Source organism: Temnothorax nylanderi, unplaced genomic scaffold (genome assembly GCF_030848795.1).
Source record: "Temnothorax nylanderi isolate EJ_2023f unplaced genomic scaffold, tnyl_v1.0 TNYL_tig0046_pilon, whole genome shotgun sequence".
Classification (NCBI taxonomy): domain Eukaryota; kingdom Metazoa; phylum Arthropoda; class Insecta; order Hymenoptera; family Formicidae; genus Temnothorax; species Temnothorax nylanderi.
In genome coordinates, this window is record NW_027249108.1 from 1,225,478 (window position 1) to 1,243,561 (window position 18,084).

At 36.0% G+C, this 18,084-nt stretch overlaps 5 protein-coding genes across 7 annotated transcripts; 2 read left to right on the forward strand and 3 right to left on the reverse strand.

The window, feature by feature from the left end:
- Positions 1 to 167: 167 nt before the first annotated feature.
- Mpv17 (Mitochondrial inner membrane protein MPV17) lies at positions 168 to 2,634 on the forward strand. The gene is made up of 5 exons (XM_071705485.1): positions 168 to 288; positions 450 to 1,052; positions 1,688 to 1,797; positions 1,989 to 2,210; positions 2,292 to 2,634. Exons 2-5 carry the CDS (start codon positions 980 to 982, stop codon positions 2,418 to 2,420), a joined length of 534 nt encoding a protein of 177 aa, XP_071561586.1. The 5' UTR covers positions 168 to 288; positions 450 to 979; the 3' UTR covers positions 2,421 to 2,634.
- A 407-nt stretch (positions 2,635 to 3,041) lies between these two features.
- Positions 3,042 to 8,919, reverse strand: Gclc (glutamate--cysteine ligase). Its single transcript, XM_071705460.1, has 9 exons — positions 8,455 to 8,919; positions 7,023 to 7,132; positions 6,475 to 6,660; positions 6,221 to 6,393; positions 5,875 to 6,092; positions 5,375 to 5,743; positions 4,946 to 5,293; positions 4,589 to 4,770; positions 3,042 to 4,494 (listed from the first exon to the last, which is right to left on the reverse strand). Exons 1-9 carry the CDS (start codon positions 8,602 to 8,604, stop codon positions 4,317 to 4,319), a joined length of 1,914 nt encoding a protein of 637 aa, XP_071561561.1. The 5' UTR covers positions 8,605 to 8,919; the 3' UTR covers positions 3,042 to 4,316.
- Positions 8,920 to 9,202: 283 nt separating this feature from the next.
- On the reverse strand, positions 9,203 to 11,398 carry Rplp0 (ribosomal protein LP0). The gene is made up of 5 exons (XM_071705484.1): positions 11,334 to 11,398; positions 10,756 to 10,849; positions 10,165 to 10,575; positions 9,729 to 10,073; positions 9,203 to 9,484 (listed from the first exon to the last, which is right to left on the reverse strand). The coding sequence occupies exons 2-5, from the start codon at positions 10,807 to 10,809 to the stop codon at positions 9,338 to 9,340; spliced, it is 957 nt and encodes a 318-aa protein (XP_071561585.1). The 5' UTR covers positions 10,810 to 10,849; positions 11,334 to 11,398; the 3' UTR covers positions 9,203 to 9,337.
- A 578-nt stretch (positions 11,399 to 11,976) lies between these two features.
- Arfip (ADP ribosylation factor interacting protein arfaptin) lies at positions 11,977 to 16,185 on the forward strand. Of its 3 annotated transcripts, none has more exons than XM_071705530.1 (6): positions 11,977 to 12,129; positions 12,833 to 13,036; positions 13,111 to 13,296; positions 13,385 to 13,706; positions 13,787 to 13,964; positions 14,056 to 16,185. In XM_071705530.1, the coding sequence occupies exons 2-6, from the start codon at positions 12,835 to 12,837 to the stop codon at positions 14,206 to 14,208; spliced, it is 1,041 nt and encodes a 346-aa protein (XP_071561631.1). In that variant the 5' UTR covers positions 11,977 to 12,129; positions 12,833 to 12,834; the 3' UTR covers positions 14,209 to 16,185. The 3 variants fall into 3 exon arrangements, with proteins under 3 accessions (XP_071561631.1, XP_071561633.1, XP_071561632.1); XM_071705532.1 differs by having other exon boundaries at positions 13,129 to 13,296; XM_071705531.1 differs by lacking the exon at positions 11,977 to 12,129 and adding an exon at positions 12,240 to 12,533.
- A 252-nt stretch (positions 16,186 to 16,437) lies between these two features.
- On the reverse strand, positions 16,438 to 17,427 carry LOC139772118 (mitochondrial import inner membrane translocase subunit Tim10 B). The gene is made up of 3 exons (XM_071705533.1): positions 17,188 to 17,427; positions 16,947 to 17,042; positions 16,438 to 16,746 (listed from the first exon to the last, which is right to left on the reverse strand). Exons 1-3 carry the CDS (start codon positions 17,209 to 17,211, stop codon positions 16,549 to 16,551), a joined length of 318 nt encoding a protein of 105 aa, XP_071561634.1. The 5' UTR covers positions 17,212 to 17,427; the 3' UTR covers positions 16,438 to 16,548.
- Between the last annotated feature and the right edge of the window lie 657 nt (positions 17,428 to 18,084).

An 18,084-nucleotide genomic window follows, 5' to 3' on the forward strand; every position in this document is an offset into this window, starting at 1 on the left:
TTCGTCGAGCTTGAGAGCGCACGCCAATCAAATTCCATTACAATTTGCGGGGGCGAGCTCGAAATGAACTTGCCTACTGCCAGTAAAAGGAATAAATGACGTTGGCATTATTGGAAATTGGTGCAGCGTCTCGTTTCTGCGGTAATTTAATAAATAAGTCAATCGACGTGTCCTCCTGAAATCATGAATATTTTTCTGATGATTATGAAGAAATAAACCGTGACAAACGTTTTAAAAGATTATATGGATTACAAACGAGATCACAGAAATTATATTGGGTTAATGCAGGTTGGTTTTAATACAAGATATTCTGATATTTTTCTTAATTACCTGAAATATTTCTATTTCAATTTTGATGATTTACAAAAAATTTCGGAGAAAATTATATAATTGAAATTAGTTTTAGATGCACAAGTCAGAGTTTTAACTTCTTTTTCCTCTCATTTTAGTTTAAATCAAGCATATCCTATAACTGTAGGCCCAATTCTTTTCACGTTTGGAGAGAAAAAAGAGAGAAAAGAAAGAGATGAACTATGAGGGAAGTTCAGCTAAATAGAACAGACTTGATTATGTATATTATATGCACTAAAATATAACTTGTGACGTCGTTGAAGGTACTGGAAACACAAGAAAAAAGAAATCATGAAAATCGACCGTAAGTTTTGTTCTAAGTTGTGATCAGTTGACTACAAATTAATCTGTGCTTAGAGCGTCAATTGGATTACGTAATCGCGCACAATCACAGACGTCCACACAGACACCGGTTGTGGGCTGTCCCGATTTTTAAGCTCCAGTCGAGATTTTGCCGCCTTTGTTGTTACAGACACGTGTGATTCCTTGTGACATTTGTGGCGGAATTTAATTTGTGCTCCTCGCTGTTATTATTTTAACAAGTTACCTGAAATTGTTTTACGTACATTGACAAGTATATACACAACTGCGTCAACGGCAATTGGTGTCGTTGAGGGACGTAATAATTATGTGGAGTATAAAGAGACTCTATCAAAGAACATTAAGAAAATACCCTATGGGCACGCAAGCGGTGCAAGCTGGTAAATAATAATTTATTATAATGCATGCACGCCCACACATTACGCAGAGAGAAACATTTGCACGCTTATTAATATGTATTTTATATGCAAACAATTTTTTGAATGATTGTGTTGAGTTTTAGACCTCTTATCTTATATCTTGATGAAACGCTGCGCTCATTCGAAGTCATTTTGTGTAAAAATAAAGGTTTGAACAAATAAAAATCACCTATTACTCTAAGATCAGTTATTAAGCTAGAGATGACTATTTTTTTATGAGGGTATTTAACGTATCGTCAACCGAGTATTTGTTTTTTCGGTTAATGATTGAAGATGATTAAAAATTTAAGAATTTAATTTTATAAATTCATTTTTTTAGAATTGAAGGTTAGGAGATCCTGTCATGCCGACAAAACGAAGTGATGTGAGCATGCGCTGAGTCCGCGCTACGATAGAAATAACGCGCGAAATATAAAATCTAACGATTCTCGAGGCGGCGAATTTTGTATTTTTTAAATCTTTGCTTTTACACAAGAAGACAGTCGAACGAGCGTACTTTCATAAAATACGAAACAAAGGACAATTTTAATATTTATGATATTATTAATTTTCGTGATATAAATTATTGTCATTATTAACAATAACTGAATATACAGGAATATTAATGGGACTCGGTGATCAGATCGCCCAGAATTTCATAAACGATTCGAAAACTATTGACTTTGTACGCACAATGCAATTCACAGGGATCGGTTTGTGTATAAGTGTAAGTAATTACAAAAAAAATGTTATATAGTATTTAACACTCAAATATTTCTTAAACGTTTCCCAGTGTGTTCAGTCTTCAATTTGGTCGTATTTTGACGAAATATTTATAATTTAAGTAGTATAAGATCTTATATAGGACGTTGTAGCAATAAGAGCGAAAGCTTATAAATGTATCAATAAAATATTTAGGGTCCAACAACGACAACGTGGTATAGGATTTTAGATAAATATATAGGCTCTAAAGGTCACTCTGTTGTAATTAAAAAGGTTGTTTGCGACCAATTGCTCTTTGCACCTACATTCATAGCGGTTTTACTAGTCACTATTGGTATTTGCCAGAAGAAAGATATCGAGGGACTAAAAATTAAACTGGCAAACGAATATAGTGATATCTTGACGAATAATTACAAGGTAACAAACGCAGCATGTCGTAGAAATTGGTTTAATTTTCGTTTGTTCTTTTCATGATCGAGTGCCTCATTTCTGTTCTAGCTGTGGCCTATGGTACAACTTGTGAACTTTTCTCTGGTACCTTTGCATTATCAAACTCTAGTTGTACAGTCGGTCGCTCTATTGTGGAACAGCTATATTTCATATAGAACAAGTTTGGATAAACAATAACAATTTTATATGAATATAATTAAGAATGATAAATATAGAAATATAATTAAAACAATATTCCGATGTCCATACACTCGACAATGAATTATTATTCCATTTCTGTAATATTAGCAGTATTTTATATTTTATATGAAGACTACTTCTTCATTGTTGAATCTTGTCAAAGCGATGAATTTTTTTTATATTAGTTAAAATAAATTAGTATTTTTTCTAATTACCGTTCTCATTATCCTGCATTCCTTTTTTTACCAGTAAATATGTGTATAACTCAGTCTATGCTTCATATATTTCCAGCTATTTCCAAAATGGGCTTTATAACAATCAAGATTTACAGCATTTATTAAACTACAAAGCGAAAAGGGCGTCTATGCGTCTATGCGTTACTAATTTATCAAATATGCCTGCAAAAAAAATTAACGAAACAATGTAAAGAAAATAATCACATGACCTTTCGCGTTTGATGCGGTAACTCGATCATTATGATTACGTTACAGAATGTGATAAATATCGTGTCATAGACACGTATCTATCACATATAAAATAGCAGCCATATTAAAAGATAAATAAGGTAAAAAGATTTATATCAATAGAACACATGGAAAGGATAATTGAGAGCTCTCCTGCAGATATATTATCGTTTTATTCAGATAATAACAATTTGACTTAAAGTAATTTCAATTTGCGAAAACTATTAGCGCATATACATGCATACTTTATGTGCATCTTTTTCTCATTTTACAATTTAATTCGTATCGTCTTGCTTTATAATTAATGCTGTATAATCTATATTCCAAAGGCTAGCTATATATCAATATATGCACAATTTTTGTACAATTTTTTTAAATCTTAAGTACATATCTATTGATACATATATAATCTCTTTTCTTTTATAACATTTGTTCATTGAACTATCTAATACTTTAGCTAGTGTTTTAGCACTTAAATATTTGTATTTTTTGATCCTCTTAATTCATTTACATTTATTCAGTGTATGTATACTAAACAGAAAAACGGAGTCTAATATTACTTAACATGATCCAGAAATACTGCATACAATATTCAAAGATATACCTACTCGAAAATAGTTATCTTTATAATAAGGATAGTAATCGTGGACAATCACAATCTTTAAACACTGAAATTCACTCAAGTTTTTGTAAGCAATACCTGCGTAAATAATTTTTTATCACAAACCTGGTTAGTTCAGTAAAATAGACTTCTAAAATTATATAAAAATATAGAAGCTATACATATTATTTTACAAAATTTTAATGTCGCGTGTTATCAATTGATGCTTCCTAATATGTTGAAAGTGTAACCTGTGGCACAATTTTTAAATATGCTTTGTCTTATCAAAGCGATCTCTAGGAAGAAAAATCATTTATATGAGCGGAAAAATCGTAATAAAAAATAACTCGTGTTACCTGTCATTTGAAAAAATTTTTGTCAGGTTATTTATTCAATTAGTGAATTTTTGAACATAATAGTATCGAATGATACGAATTAATCGAACACAGGTACAATTTGTGGAATGTGGGTTCATTGGTTTATCGTTGTAACAATACTAACATTTCCTTCTATACATATACTCAATACTGTGTTTCCACCTTTTAGAACTTGTTAGAAATTATGAAAATTATTATCTCTATTTTACATTTACATTTGGTAAATAAAAGCGATGTAGCATGTATAACAAATGGAATATAAAATTACAAATATAAAATTATGAAACTTCATATTTTGCGCTATTCTCTATTTCTTTATTTATTTAAAAATAGTAACGCAGAGCTTTATTTATGTAAATATATGCAGATTAACGGGATGAAATATATGTGTAACAATGTTACAAAAGTATAAATTTACTGATTTACCTGAAATGCCTCGACATCGTCATCGTTAACAATTTGTTGTTGAACACTTTTCTGCTTTAGCTACGGCAGCAGGTATGGTATCGGTAGTTTTAGACGATACACACTGTCCGAGTAATTCCGGACACGATATATCGCTGGAGACGATGCTATGGATTTTCTTTAGTAGATCGTAATTGATGCGCTGTGTTATTACAGCATCGTGCCTATTTTTACATTTAATATTTTATTATCTTGATATCGCATTTAAGGAACAATACCGACAGTTCGGGGGAAAAAAAAAGGAATATATTTGCTTACTTGTATTCAGCATGCGAAGTGACCTCTTTTCTCAGCCATGCGGCAGTTGTTAAAAGCTCACCAGAAGCTCGTTTCTGTATTAATTTTAGGTATCTTTGGATAGTACAGTGTGTATCAGCGTCTACATTCATGTTAGCTAGATACGAGTTTACAAGTGGCACAAGACCAGGGAAAACGCCATTCTAAAAACGTAAAGAATGATCAAATTTATCGTTTATAGAGTATATTTGTAAGATTCTCGTAGAAAACAGGAGAACATTTATATTAATATATAAATTAAACATATAGATGCAATGTTAAAAAAAAAGAAAAAAAACATGCAAAAATACTTTTATGTTTCTTTTGTCTGATAAGCACCTTTCCATTGATAATTTCATTGATCGTAAACTCGGTGTATTCCAATTGAGTGTTGTCAGACTTTATGTCGGAGGTAATATCACGACGAAACCAAAATTTCTCTACTTTTACTGCATCCCTTTTCTGAGCCCTGTCCATATTTTGATCAACCTTACTGATCGGGATTAAAAGGTTTAGCTTGTAACTCAGAATGACTCTCGTCAGTAGTACCGTGAAACAAACTATCGCGGCATTTTCGAAGTCCGTGATTTGAACTTCGCATGGACGGAATTCTACGCGCCAACCGATAGACGAGTTTGGCGGTGGTGGTTTAAAGCGCATAGTTTGCCAGTTCGTAGACTGTATATTCTGAAACAGTATTACAGTTTGTGACGGTAAAAATGTCTGCTGCCAACTACAAAATTGACACAATTGCAATTGTAATCTCACCTCAAAGTGATCAGTATCTTCCAGATCATTCTGATGGATTTTTTCGGAAAATAAGGAGACACTATCTCTGATAAACAAATGAGCTATGTGTTGCGCAAGCAAGTGATCAATCCCATTATCCAAAAGTTGTTTATATATCTCGTCATCGTACGTCAAAGGGACATCGTTGTATTTTTCACCCTGTTCGCTGAGGTACGAATCGATAGAATCGTACCTAGACTTACTGATCTTAAACTTGTTCTCTTTGAGAGGTTTCAGTCCACGTTCTTCTTGCGTCCTGCAGTCCACCGACGAAGATATGACGTTCCATCGACAATCAACATCACTTATATAGCCACGATAAAATGGACTGGCAGCGGTTAAAGCCAACTGTCGAATGTTAAAGAAATCTTCTGTAACGTACGTATGTACGTGAAAGAACACTCTATATGCTGCTATATTATTTAATAAAAAGGAAGAAACGAAATTGTCAAGTGAGTGTAATATTATTTAACACTAACCATGATTGGACATAAGGGTGTCAGTTGGTCGTATAACGTTCTTGCTTCTTCTATATTACATGCCTGAAAGGTAAGTTGCAAACAACAGCATCCCATCCCAAAACCCATTGCGTCCATATAAATGTGATTATCTTTAGCTGCCTTTGATGAGGACCCGTCGTCTCCCTTGCTGCCAAGATCTTCTTTGAATAACAGTGGCACATTTTCATCTTTGTAAACTGAAAAAGGATCTATTTACATCACATCGAATATACAAATGGGAGATTTATTCGATTTAAGTCTGTACTATATTATAGTTCTAAAAAAAAAAAAAGAAATCGATATCATTCGTAATATTGTCACATACTAGGAATGTTTATAGCAACTTTTTCTTGACGTCGTTCCCTAATGTTCCTGGTCAACGTCTTGAAACGTGGGTGACCGGGATATATAGCTTCATCGGGGAAAAACAAACTCCTAGAGGCACCAGTATTGGGTGTCGGATGAGTAACGGGATCGGTAAAATCAGGAGCTCCTACTCTGCGACATAAATAATAAAATTAATGAGAGAACACCAAATACTTTATGAGATATTAGCAATTTTTTTCTTTCTATAACTACCTTGGGAAAACAGTTAGTGACATCAAGACTTCATTAGGTTGGAGTAATTTTGTTGCCTCTTGCCTTCGATAGCGCATATTAGCTTCGACAACGTTAAAATGAGCTAATAATCCTCCATACGGCTTTCCTGGAGTTCCTTCGATCATATAAGCGCCGTATTCTGGTCTCCACAGTGATTTTACATTACTGCGAAAGTAATAGTGTTGTAATAACTTGATATCTATGAAGTCAATCGTGGCGCATAGATAAAACACAACGTGGAACATATAATGTTATAAATGGCAGGTTTTATCAATTACAAATTTCCAAAGAATGTTTAATTGGATCTTAATTCTTTTTACGGCAAAGATTTGACAGAATATCATTTATTACAGCTTATATTTTTTTGTACTTCCCTGAATTTCAAATTGAATTTAAAAATAGAGATTACCTCTATTCTTTCAAACTAGTACTTTAAAGCTTATTTAACATATTCAAATATTTACACAATATCATGAAATGCATACAGGGAAAGTAATATGTTGTAATATCAGTAATATGTTGCTTACTCTGGATCTTCGTTTTCTTTCTCATTTAAGATTCTTAATAATTCCACAGCTCTTAAACTAAGCTTTGCAGTTTTTGCATCATCGTCGAACTTTACGAGTATATATTCTACCTGCATAAAAACAATTGCGTTATATCAGAGAAGTGCGAACATATTTATTAAATGCTAATGTAAATATTAAGAAAAAAAAATAACAGGACGGTTTGTAACTTAAATTACGAAAATAAATAAGCAATATTCTAGTTGTAAATATATAGAGCACGTATGTAAATATGCATGCGTGCGTGTGCGCGAGAAAATTTTACTATCGATATATCTCGATAGTAAAATGGATATATCTCGATATATCGATACAGAAGGTTGCAGAATATTATTTGAAAAAAAAAAAAAAAAAAAAAAAAAAGTAAATAAATAAACCCAAAATATTGTGTTTGCTCGTGTTTCATTATATTTTCAAGATACTTGTTCCAAGTCGATTTCTATTGACATTTTCATTGTTTATATAAACTTTTTATTGACGTTTGATAATCGTAACGTGTACAGCTTATGTTATAGAATACATTTGTTTTTTTATTTTCTTGGTAGATATAAGTTTCTGTAAGCATGAAAATAAAATTGGAAACGGGTACCATTATGAATTTCATTATTTATAGTACCTATATAATTAGAAAGCTTTTATTTGCATGATATTCTGATATTGTCAAAGACCTATATATTCAACCATTGTTTTTTTTTAGACATTTGGACACGTGTTAAAAAACTGCATATAATTCAAAATGTGTATAAAACTCTTTTTTAAAAACAAAATTTGTTACTTTGATTGCGTTCAAGTACATACGCCTCCTTTAAGGTAAAACATTATAATAAAATATACCATAAAATTATTCAGGGTAAACAGTATATATGACGAGAAATACAAGTTAGAAGCAACAAAATAGACACACGTCCCGACGACTCAATCGAAAAAAAAAAAAAAAAAAAGAATTCCGAGGATATGACGAACGCAACTTATCCTTATCAGCAGTACAATAATGACGTACCGTATGTACCTATCGAGATATATAAGAAATTTACATAATGTATGTACTACACTACACGTAATAACGTATGATGCAAGGAGGGGAAAAACGGGTGCTCGCCACGAGAGCCTTCGATCCATTTTTCGATGACATCGCGATAAATATTTGATACGGCCTGTATATCGGACTGCATCGCGCGGCGAAGAAGGCGGCGCGCAATAACGTGACCGCGCGCTCGGCGCGCGCTCGGGCGCGTTAAAGGTTATGGGGAGGGAAAGAGAGAGAGAGATGAGTTGGCGCGATTTATACACGATGACGCGACGATTTCGAGAGGGAGAATGACAGTGCAAATTGGCACGGCATTAAATCGCGTGCTGCAATCGGCGGAAATTTTGCGTACTATAGTAACTATACCTCGTCGCCCCACTTGAGAACGTCTCCCTGCCTGTCCCGGAGCCTCTTGTACAGGTTAATAAACTGGATAACCCCATGCTTGCGCACGTGATCGGACAGCTCCTTCGTTTCCTCCCAGCTCAGCGGGCTTCCCTCGGAGAGCAGGCCCATCCTCGGCCGGTTCGAATCCCTCACGGGATCACCGTCGAAAATCGGCGAACGCCGGGGGAGAAGGCTCTCGCGACGGCCAGCCGAGTTCCGCGCCGCGCGATCGCCGTTCGCTCAATTGTAACCGGTCGTTCCGCCAACTATCCTCGCTGTCACTCCACAGCTCCACTACTCCACACTATCGGTCGCTAGTGCGACATATATACTCGTGGCGGCATGATTTCTTAGATTTCAATACGAAATCTCGACGATCATGCGCGAACTAGTCCCAAGCACGGGACGGTCGGGACGACGGCAACGCCATCTTCTAATTGACAATTTTCCTTCATCAAGGACATTAGCACCACTGACACTCGATTTACAATATGAATAAAGACACTTGATTTACTGGACTCTAATCCCGAGACAAGGTATAAATAAATGCGATCAACAATAACGGTAACGCCATCTTCGTAATTGACGTTTCCTTCATTAAGGACATTAGAGCTATCGACACATTTACGACATCAATAAGGCACTTGATTTATTGGAAACTCCGATCTCGAGACCAGTTGTAAATAAATGCGATCAACGATGGCGGAATGACAAATAAAACTTAGGATTGTTTTTCAATTTTATTTTATTTCGATGTCAGGAACAAGCAGTTATAAAATGATCCAAAGTTTGGACCGGGTCTTGTTTGACAAAGATAGTTTCAGATGCACGTTTGTGCACGCATGACGTAAGCACGCGTGCCTTAGTCGAACAGTCCGAAACCCATGTCGTCGTCCTCCGATTCGGATTCTTCCTTCTTCTCCTCCTTCTTCTCTGCAGCAGGAGCGTCGGCGGCGGCGGCAGCTGGGGCTGCTACAGCGGCGGCGGCAGCGGCGAACTTGCTCGGATCCTGCAATTCCATCATTCTCGATAAATACGACATCTACGGGCCGATCGCGCTTACAATATTCATGTTGCGTTTAATTCAGACTGCGCTTCCGCGCGACATTCAACAACGATCTTGACGCGTCAATGGGTTCAACTATTTCTAGTTTTGACACGTGGACCAAGATCCTCAGACGCGTTACGTTTTCATCATTTATATTCATTCAAGGATGATTAGGAACTGTGGAGTGTAACGTGCAATATCGTACCTTGATGTACTCCTTGATGGTGGCAGCTTCCGCGAATTCAACATCGGTAACAGCAGCGATGGCCAGCAGGTTCTTGAAGCCGTTCGCGATGCTGTGCGGCGCGCTAGCGACCGTAGGATAGCCAATCGCCAAGCAAACCGAAGCCAAGTTTGCAACTCCGGCCATGAATTTCTCACGTAGATCCTCGGGTTTGATGTCTAGAATCTCGGGCGCGAAGATAGTACCGGAATCGTATACTTGCTCGACGAGTAATCCATATGAGAAAGGAGAGATGTTCAGCATGTTCAAGAGCGTGGCTTCGGAAGCTCCCACCTTGTCGCCAGGCTTGAGGATATGAACGTCATTCTAAAATAATATCGTGTCGTTATACATTTGTAAAAAGTCCGTGAAAGATTCTGAAAGAATTGAATTTAGACACTTCTCGACGTATACTTACTATAATTTCAATAGTACCCTTGGAGATCTTGGTCGGGATACTCAAAGCTTGGAAGAAAGAAGTCTTTTCGGGACCGAGTCCAGTGTTTTGCGCGGGGATGATAACGCTCAAGGGCGCGATGGCTCCTGCCCTGGCCGGTGCGCGTACTTTGTTCTCCAGCAGCTTGTCCCTCACTTCGATCAGATCACCCCGGGTGAAAACAAATCCGACATTACCGCGGATGTGAGGCAGTAATTTCTCCAGTGCCGCGTTACGTTCTATATGACCACGGATCGCTTTTCTCATCATGGTGTTTTTGCCCATCAGGACAACCGCGTTTCCACGGAGCGACATACGAATTTGTTGCATCTGCTTCGAGCCGACATTGTCTGCGCCCACGATGAAGCACTTGGGGTAATCGTCCAGAAGTTGCTGATATTTAACAAAAATTATTTTAATAAGTATCTTTTACATTTATGAATTTCATAAAAATATAACAATTTGTAATATACATACATATCTGTTTGTATTAAGCAACATATGATATTAGATTATATATGCAATAAGATTAGAATAGGATAACGAATACAAAGGTTAAGAGGAGGTACTTACAACAAGTTTGGTGAAGTAATTTGACTTCCATGTCGCTTTATCCTCCCTACCCATCTTGAGAAGTGTGTAGGGATACCTTACGGGAATTTAAGGACTGGAAACAATTAAATATGAAAATTATAGACCACAATACATAAAAAGCACTAAAAATTGTTGACGTTAAGACTTTTCAGACAATAAGATATACATTTTTCCTACATATCTCGTTCAGAGTTCCACAAGTGGGTTCACCTATTTCTAGGTCTTGTATCCCTCGAACATTCAGACGCGTATTTTTTCTCATCATGTAGCGCATATTTAAATAAATAATACAATAACGTTTTTCTTTCAGTTCGATATGCGGAATGTTCTCGTGGCATAATGCAAATGAACTTTCGATTATCCGAGGCACATGGTTATCATAACCTCACATCTGATACAGCTTCATTAAAATAATTGTCTAATATACGACTTTTGTATTATTTTTATATACAAATGATACGCGTGCAGTGTCGTGAGTCCAAGATGGACAATATAAGAATTAACTATCGTAGCGATATTGCAAAAATAACGCTATAAATATCGACGATCCAACATACCTCAGCAACGGGCGATGGAGAAGGAATTGAAGGAAACGGAAGTTTTAGGATCGAGTAGACATGATTAAACTTTAGACCCCGTATCTCATGAATAGCGTCCCTCGAACTGTCCAATGAGAAGCTCGCAAAGGTCTCATTAGTGGCAACCAATCATCATCCGACGAATCCGCTCGGCGAATAATGGACGTTTCAAGTTGGAAAATGAATCTTCTTCGTCTGGACATACAACGTAAATTATTATAAATTAAACGACCGACTGATTAATTCATTGATTTACTTGAACTATATTTTTGCAAACAGTCCTAGAAAAAATAACGAGCAGTTTTAGACTAGATTAGATGTAATGTATTTTAGTTATAATTATTTATTTAATCAACTGTACATTAATTGACATAAAAGATGATATAATATCAGATACACTGATACACGATACTAATATAAAAATATTATTTTTTACGTTGTTCTGTGAACTTCAAAAGTCGCGTAACGAAACGTATAACGAGAAGAATAGTAAGCAATCAGTTATTTCTTTTTGTTTTACCTTGCACATTTCTTACTATAAAATTATAGAAAAAAATCTAATATTTTAATATTCCACTTTGAACTTTATCGGTAAAAGTCGCATCATTGGCTCGCAGTCGGTACCGGCGCTCATCGTGCCATCTAACCTCGCACGTTGCTCTTCCAACGAAACGCCGCTGATAAGAATCTCTCGGCCGTCAAGTGTTTCGATTTACATTAAAACGTACTGACACGTAGCAGTAGAAGTTAACGCGCGGGTGTCGATCTTAATGTAGTAAGTATCGCTTTATTCTTCTCGCTATCCTCGCGCTTATTTCCCACGCCACGAAGGACAAATTTTGATTCGCGCTCTCTTTCTCTCTCTCTCTCTCTCTCTCTCCGTGTCTCTCTCTCTCACGAAAGAGAGGAAAAAAGTTCAAGCGAGGGGGAGACTGGGGAGAGACGAGCGTCCAGTGACGTTTCTCCGCGTCTTCTGTGACGGCGCAGTCTGAAAATTCTCTCAAGATATGTCAAGTGGAAGGCGTATCTGTATGTAAGCGATAGAGCGTGTCGAATGGTTCACGGTGACTCCGATTGTAATTACGGGAATTCCTCGCGGTAATACGCCTCGAACGGCACGCGGGCCGAATGTCGTGAACGGTGACCGTGTCTGTTGCATTCTCTGCCAAATTGTCAACTGTAAGTATCTCCTCCCAGTGTCAGAAAGTGTTGCCGGGTCTTCGCGAGGGCTGCACGATGTTCAATTTCAGTGTATAGGGTGAAGCGCAATTGCTCGGGCTGTTTGTTGGCAGTCCAAGATTCACTTGGTGTTTTTATCTTAACAGAATGTTACCTCGAATGTATTGTAAGAGGGACGATGAGCAGGTATATTGCTCAATGATGTCACTTGCGAAAAGATTTCGATTGTTTCGGGAAGGAATTTTGTATCTGAAGAAGTGTCACATGGTGCTTACATGGATGTGTATACCTTGTAACAGGAATGTCCCAGATTACGGTCACGCCAAGTGGGATGGAGCGCAGTATTCACGAAATGTTGAAGGACGCACCCTCCCTAAACGAGAGCGACAGCGCTGTGCACACCGGGACCCCGCCGCCTCATGTACCGAACAATTGCAGCAGTGACGCCCATCCGAGACCAGCCACCATAAACCTGAACCTGGGAAGTCCGACGACTCAGATCTGTAGGTGTCAAACATGCTCCCTCGCGTGTTCACCGTCGTTCGTAATGGTAACGGCTTTAAAATTGAAGTAAAAGACGTCTGTATTCCTACAGCGGTCGCGGTATCGCCCAGTACGCCGGTTCAGAATGGCGACACGCAAACCATGCGCACCACCCAGAGCAAAATTGAAAGTCTGAAGAATTGGAGTATCTCCACGTACAAATGTACCAAGCAGTTAATGTACGAGAGATTAGGGAAAACGTCGCGTACCGTAGACTTCGGTGAGTTCCTGCCTAAAAGGATATTTCTGGCGGATTACTTTTACCGTTCCCAAAACATAATACATATCCTCTGGTTTTGTTATTCCAGAACTCGAGACGCAGATCGAATTGCTCAGAGATACCCAGAGGAAGTATTGCAACGTTCTGCGACTGTCGCGAGCTTTGGCGTCACACTTTCATCACGTTGTCCAGACGCAACACGCTCTCGGAGAAGCGTTTTCTGAATTAGCGCAGAAATCGCCTGAGCTTCAAGAGGAGTTTCTGTACAATTCGGAAACGCAAAGAAATTTAACTAAAAACGGCGAGACACTTCTAGGGGCCTTAAATTTCTTCGTTTCCTCTGTGAATACCTTGTGTAATAAAACGATCGAGGACACGCTGCTCACAGTGAGACAATACGAAACTGCGAGGTATGCGATTTTTATTCCGAGTATATTTTTTTGTTTCACGTTAGTTACGGCCACGCTATTATAACGTAATAATTATACAGGATAGAGTACGATGCGTATAGAACAGATTTAGAGGCTCTTGTGCAAGCTACAAAGTCAGATAGTAACAATGCGGCGAGATTAGAGGAGGCACAGGCTAATTATGAGGGGCACAAGCAGAATTTCGAAAAATTGCGCTCGGACGTTTCCATTAAGTTGAAATTCTTGGATGAAAACAGGGTATTCTGCTTTAATTCCTTTTACAAATTGTTAATTGACAATTGATTAACTGCTATTAACTGATCTTCTAATAAGCACCTCCCTGTTTCAGATTAAAGTGATGCATAAGCAATTGCTGTTATTCCATAATGCTGTATCTGCCTACTTCTCGGGGAATCAAACCGCATTGGAGGCAACTCTCAAACAATTTAACATCAAGGTGAAATCACCGAATTCCACTTTACCGTCGTGGCTGGAGCAGTAGTCGAATTAAGTTGAATATTTCGTCCTACCGCAAAGGATGTGAATATATATACAAGTGCGTTCGTCCACCGAATTATCTACCGAGTTTGCGAAACGCAGAAAGTAAAGGTAGAACAATTATCAAAAAACTCGACGATTGCCAGTATTGTGAGCTGCCGTTTATTCTGACAACTAATAGAGAGTGAAAAATTGCGAGATTTATGGTGTATAAACAGACTGAATTCAAGGTGTAATATCGATCATCAATATTGAGTATTATATATATATACAGCATGTATCATAAAATTAATGATTCTTTTAAGAGAATTATACAAAGCAGTAGGAATCTCTAACCAGCATAGGCAATGTTCCGATAATTAATTTCTAATGCTTGAACACATTTGAGGAGGCAATAGATATTTAATTTTTATATTTCTCTTAGAGGAGTTTCACAATGTAAATACGTAATGTGACGTAACATGATAAATGGAGCCTTCTATTTTACAGCATATTTAGTGGTATTAATTACTTATTATCATGCTATATCACACTTTACACATGCATCATAAACGTATAGCTTAACAGAGTGATGAGTATGCCCACTATCTTAAAAGACCAATCTTTAAGCTACACATTATGCATTGTTTCATATAGTTTTAAAACTGTAATATGATAAATTTATAAACTTATTCTCTATTTATAAAGATGCGGTTATTTAAGTTATTTATTGAAGATCAATTTGTTAAAAGCAAGAAAATGAATGGATTGAAATCTCAGAAGATTATGTTAAAAGCGTACATTGCACACTAAAAAGACATAATTTCAATCTTAAAATATTTCTCTATTTATTGTATCATAATTTGCTATAATTATTGTACTTTGTATTATCAGAAACTATGACAAATGTCACAAAAATATTAATAAATATTGCATCAATGGTATAATGGCAAATTTGTTTGCAACCGTATGGTACTTTCGATTTTATATAGTAAATATAATAATTGTAGATAAAAATTACATGACATATTGTATTTTTCAAAAATTTTTGCGTAGTTTTTGTTTAAAGATTTATATTTTTAAAATTTAATTTTTGAACAAAACACTGCAAAGAGATGCTAGTCATTTTCTTACTTAAGTATTTATTTAAAAATTATAAAAAAAAATCATGACACTACAGTCAAATAAATGAGTTTAGTTGCTTGTGCTTGTATTCTATAGTGGGAACATACATACATACGCTTCGTACGCGCAGTTTGCAATTTCCAGATCTTTTGATGAAATACCTTTAAGTTTTATAACAACAAATGTATAACATTTCTAATGATGATTATTTCTTATTTGCCATGATAGTGATAATCATTGCAATTAGCCACGATTAACGAAGACATAAGCTAGCTAGTAGGGAGATACGTAATATTATGATGTTATGCCACAAGATTGCGAAGATGATTCTTCCAATGTGTAAATGATATTTAATAAACATTTCACATGTGTGTATGGTGAATGTATACAAAGTAAATGTACAAGATATCAACAATCTTGGAGAATCACTAGATTTGTATCATTTTACGCTTGCATCTGTTATCTCTAAGGAATAATGGCGCGAAAATATTTGATAACTTTGGCCTGTGTAATATTTAACGCTGCTACCATTCGTATCATGTATATATTCTTTGCGCTAGTATAATGTGTAAAGACTTTACAAACATGTATTCTTGCTTTAGTTTATATATAATCTTGCTACGTAATTAAGTTGCATTGCAAGACACATGGAAGAGGCAAGTGCTTTATCTGTCATAATCTGATCTCTTTTTAATTGATATTACATGACAAAAATGACACAATTGTTTTCCATTAAATTGTGTACTTCATACACTTTATTATTTATAAAATATATAATAACTGAAAGAGATTATGTGTTCCTAACTATAATGTTATCGTGTGTGTATATTATGTGTATACAAACTCTTAACAATAAATAATTACTTATATTAAAGAACACTTTCTTTTTCATATATCTTATAAAATGTATTTCTTTAAACGAAATACATTATTTAAGGCAAAGCTAAAACATCTATTATTTAAGTAGATCAATTTATAGAGATATAAGAGACATTTGTGGAAAGTATGATCTACATAATTAAAATGTTTACACGAACACTATAAATAGGAGGAAATATAAATGCGCACTTCTCTCTAGATATGCACATATATAGGTATATCCGGTCCCGGTGTATATACACATGTGAGATATTCTTAAATTATTTTATATACATTTTAATAGATCTTCACAATTCATGATGCAAACTAAAAAATATTTGAGGAACTAATAAATATAACGCATGTAATTGATAAATATGTATTATTGTGGGTTCTGTTCCACTTTGAGCTGTTGACTTTGTTCTAACTCCGTTTGTTGACTTGCTTCTAACGCCGTCTGAGCTGTGGTGATTTCCTCTATCCGTTTGCGCACCATTATGGGTTGCACCTCCATGAATATTTCCATTATCTTATGATTAGCGTGGATGTATTTCTGCGCACAGTTACTTACGCAGAGCTCCTACAAATTCCAGTTAGATTAATTTGTATTCAATAGTGCAATTATAGAGTCTGGTTTTTCTAATGCCCAACTGGCTGCACTGGTTTAACTTTTTTACTCCACATTGGAAGGAATTAAAAAGATTAACTCTGTACTAGCGCGGCCAATTCAGCGATAGAAAACACACCCATTGTCTGATATTCCTTCATAAAGATACTTACTTCGTCGGAGGTGATTTCTCGAGAGAGAAAAGTGTTCGCGCATTTCTTGAAACACATCTCAGATATCTGGTTGTAGAGCAGAAGAAAATCCTTAAACTGTGAAAAATAGATTTATCACAATCTCATCGTTCAACGATTAACGTGTGCGACGATTATTATTTATAACAAAAATCTTTATGTAGACAACGTGGAATATTGGTTACGTTTAGACGAACGGTCAAGTCGTGCCAAAGATACGTACATTTCTTAGCTGTAACGCATCCATGTGGATAGCCGTATACTTTCAACGCGTAACAAATGTATTTTTCCAGAGTGACAATTTAAATGTAACTATAAAACATTATTTCGATAATATATTAGAAGCGTGATAACCTCTTGCGACACGTGGGCTAGGTTTTACGGTTTAAACGACACGTACCATTTACAAGTGACCTAATTTATCGGCTGCCTAAAAATAAGAAAGCTGCGTTACCGACACCAATTAATTTATCGATCGGCGGTACGTGAGCAGTTATAAAAACGACTCGAGGATCCAAGGGTGCTTTCCGTTTGGGCTGCGGTCCCACTTGACGCTACAACAAATGCTTTGGAGCGTTCTTCTTCTCCTTCTTTCTTCATTGAAAGAAATGAGAAGAGGAATGCTTCGAAGCGTTTGTAGCGTAAGTCGTGACACGTAAGTCGACACAAACGTCGTTCTATCTTTCTTGGCATTCAATGAGCAACAAAGACAGAACGAGACTTGTGTCGACTTGTGACAGTTAAATGGAAAGCACCTCAAAAATAAATCATAAGCGAGATAGACAATTTTGAGAATTGGGAATTTTAAATCAACGGAAATCAAGGCTCTCGAAAATGGACGAATTATATCAAGGAGAATGTAATTGGTAAGAGATATTTTATTATTTGAAAGTCTATAAAGAATGTTTTATAAAGTTTCAAGCGTTGCCATCTCGAGAATTGGCAATTTCACATCGTAAAAAATCATGAAATCTTGAAAAAAAAACCATAAAGTATTAAAATATAATTGAATAACGGATGACATACTAATTAAAAAATTACAAGAATTACTATTTCAAGGATTCCAAAAAGAAGACTAAAAATTTGAGGCGTGGAAACTTGAATTCTTCAAAAAAAAAAA

Coding starts and splice junctions, on each gene's coding strand:
- Rplp0 (XM_071705484.1), bottom strand. CDS start 10,809: ATGGGTAGGGAGGATAAAGCGACATGGAAGTCAAATTACTTCACCAAA. Junction 10,576..10,755: donor ATTACTTCACCAAACTTGTT/GTAAGTACCTCC, acceptor GTTAAATATCAG/CAACTTCTGGACGATTACCC. Junction 10,074..10,164: donor AGGGTACTATTGAAATTATA/GTAAGTATACGT, acceptor ATATTATTTTAG/AATGACGTTCATATCCTCAA.
- Gclc (XM_071705460.1), bottom strand. CDS start 8,604: ATGGGCCTGCTCTCCGAGGGAAGCCCGCTGAGCTGGGAGGAAACGAAG. Junction 6,661..7,022: donor AAAGAAAACGAAGATCCAGA/GTAAGCAACATA, acceptor TTACTTTCGCAG/TAATGTAAAATCACTGTGGA. Junction 5,294..5,374: donor AAGATACTGATCACTTTGAG/GTGAGATTACAA, acceptor ATACTGTTTCAG/AATATACAGTCTACGAACTG.
- LOC139772118 (XM_071705533.1), bottom strand. CDS start 17,211: ATGGATGCGTTACAGCTAAGAAAT. Junction 17,043..17,187: donor ATGCGTTACAGCTAAGAAAT/GTACGTATCTTT, acceptor TATTTTTCACAG/TTTAAGGATTTTCTTCTGCT. Junction 16,747..16,946: donor GAGAAATCACCTCCGACGAA/GTAAGTATCTTT, acceptor TGGAATTTGTAG/GAGCTCTGCGTAAGTAACTG.
- Mpv17 (XM_071705485.1), top strand. CDS start 980: ATGTGGAGTATAAAGAGACTCTATCAAAGAACATTAAGAAAATACCCT. Junction 1,053..1,687: donor CACGCAAGCGGTGCAAGCTG/GTAAATAATAAT, acceptor CTGAATATACAG/GAATATTAATGGGACTCGGT. Junction 2,211..2,291: donor TCTTGACGAATAATTACAAG/GTAACAAACGCA, acceptor TTTCTGTTCTAG/CTGTGGCCTATGGTACAACT.
- Arfip (XM_071705530.1), top strand. CDS start 12,835: ATGTCCCAGATTACGGTCACGCCAAGTGGGATGGAGCGCAGTATTCAC. Junction 13,707..13,786: donor AGACAATACGAAACTGCGAG/GTATGCGATTTT, acceptor ATAATTATACAG/GATAGAGTACGATGCGTATA. Junction 13,965..14,055: donor AATTCTTGGATGAAAACAGG/GTATTCTGCTTT, acceptor TCCCTGTTTCAG/ATTAAAGTGATGCATAAGCA.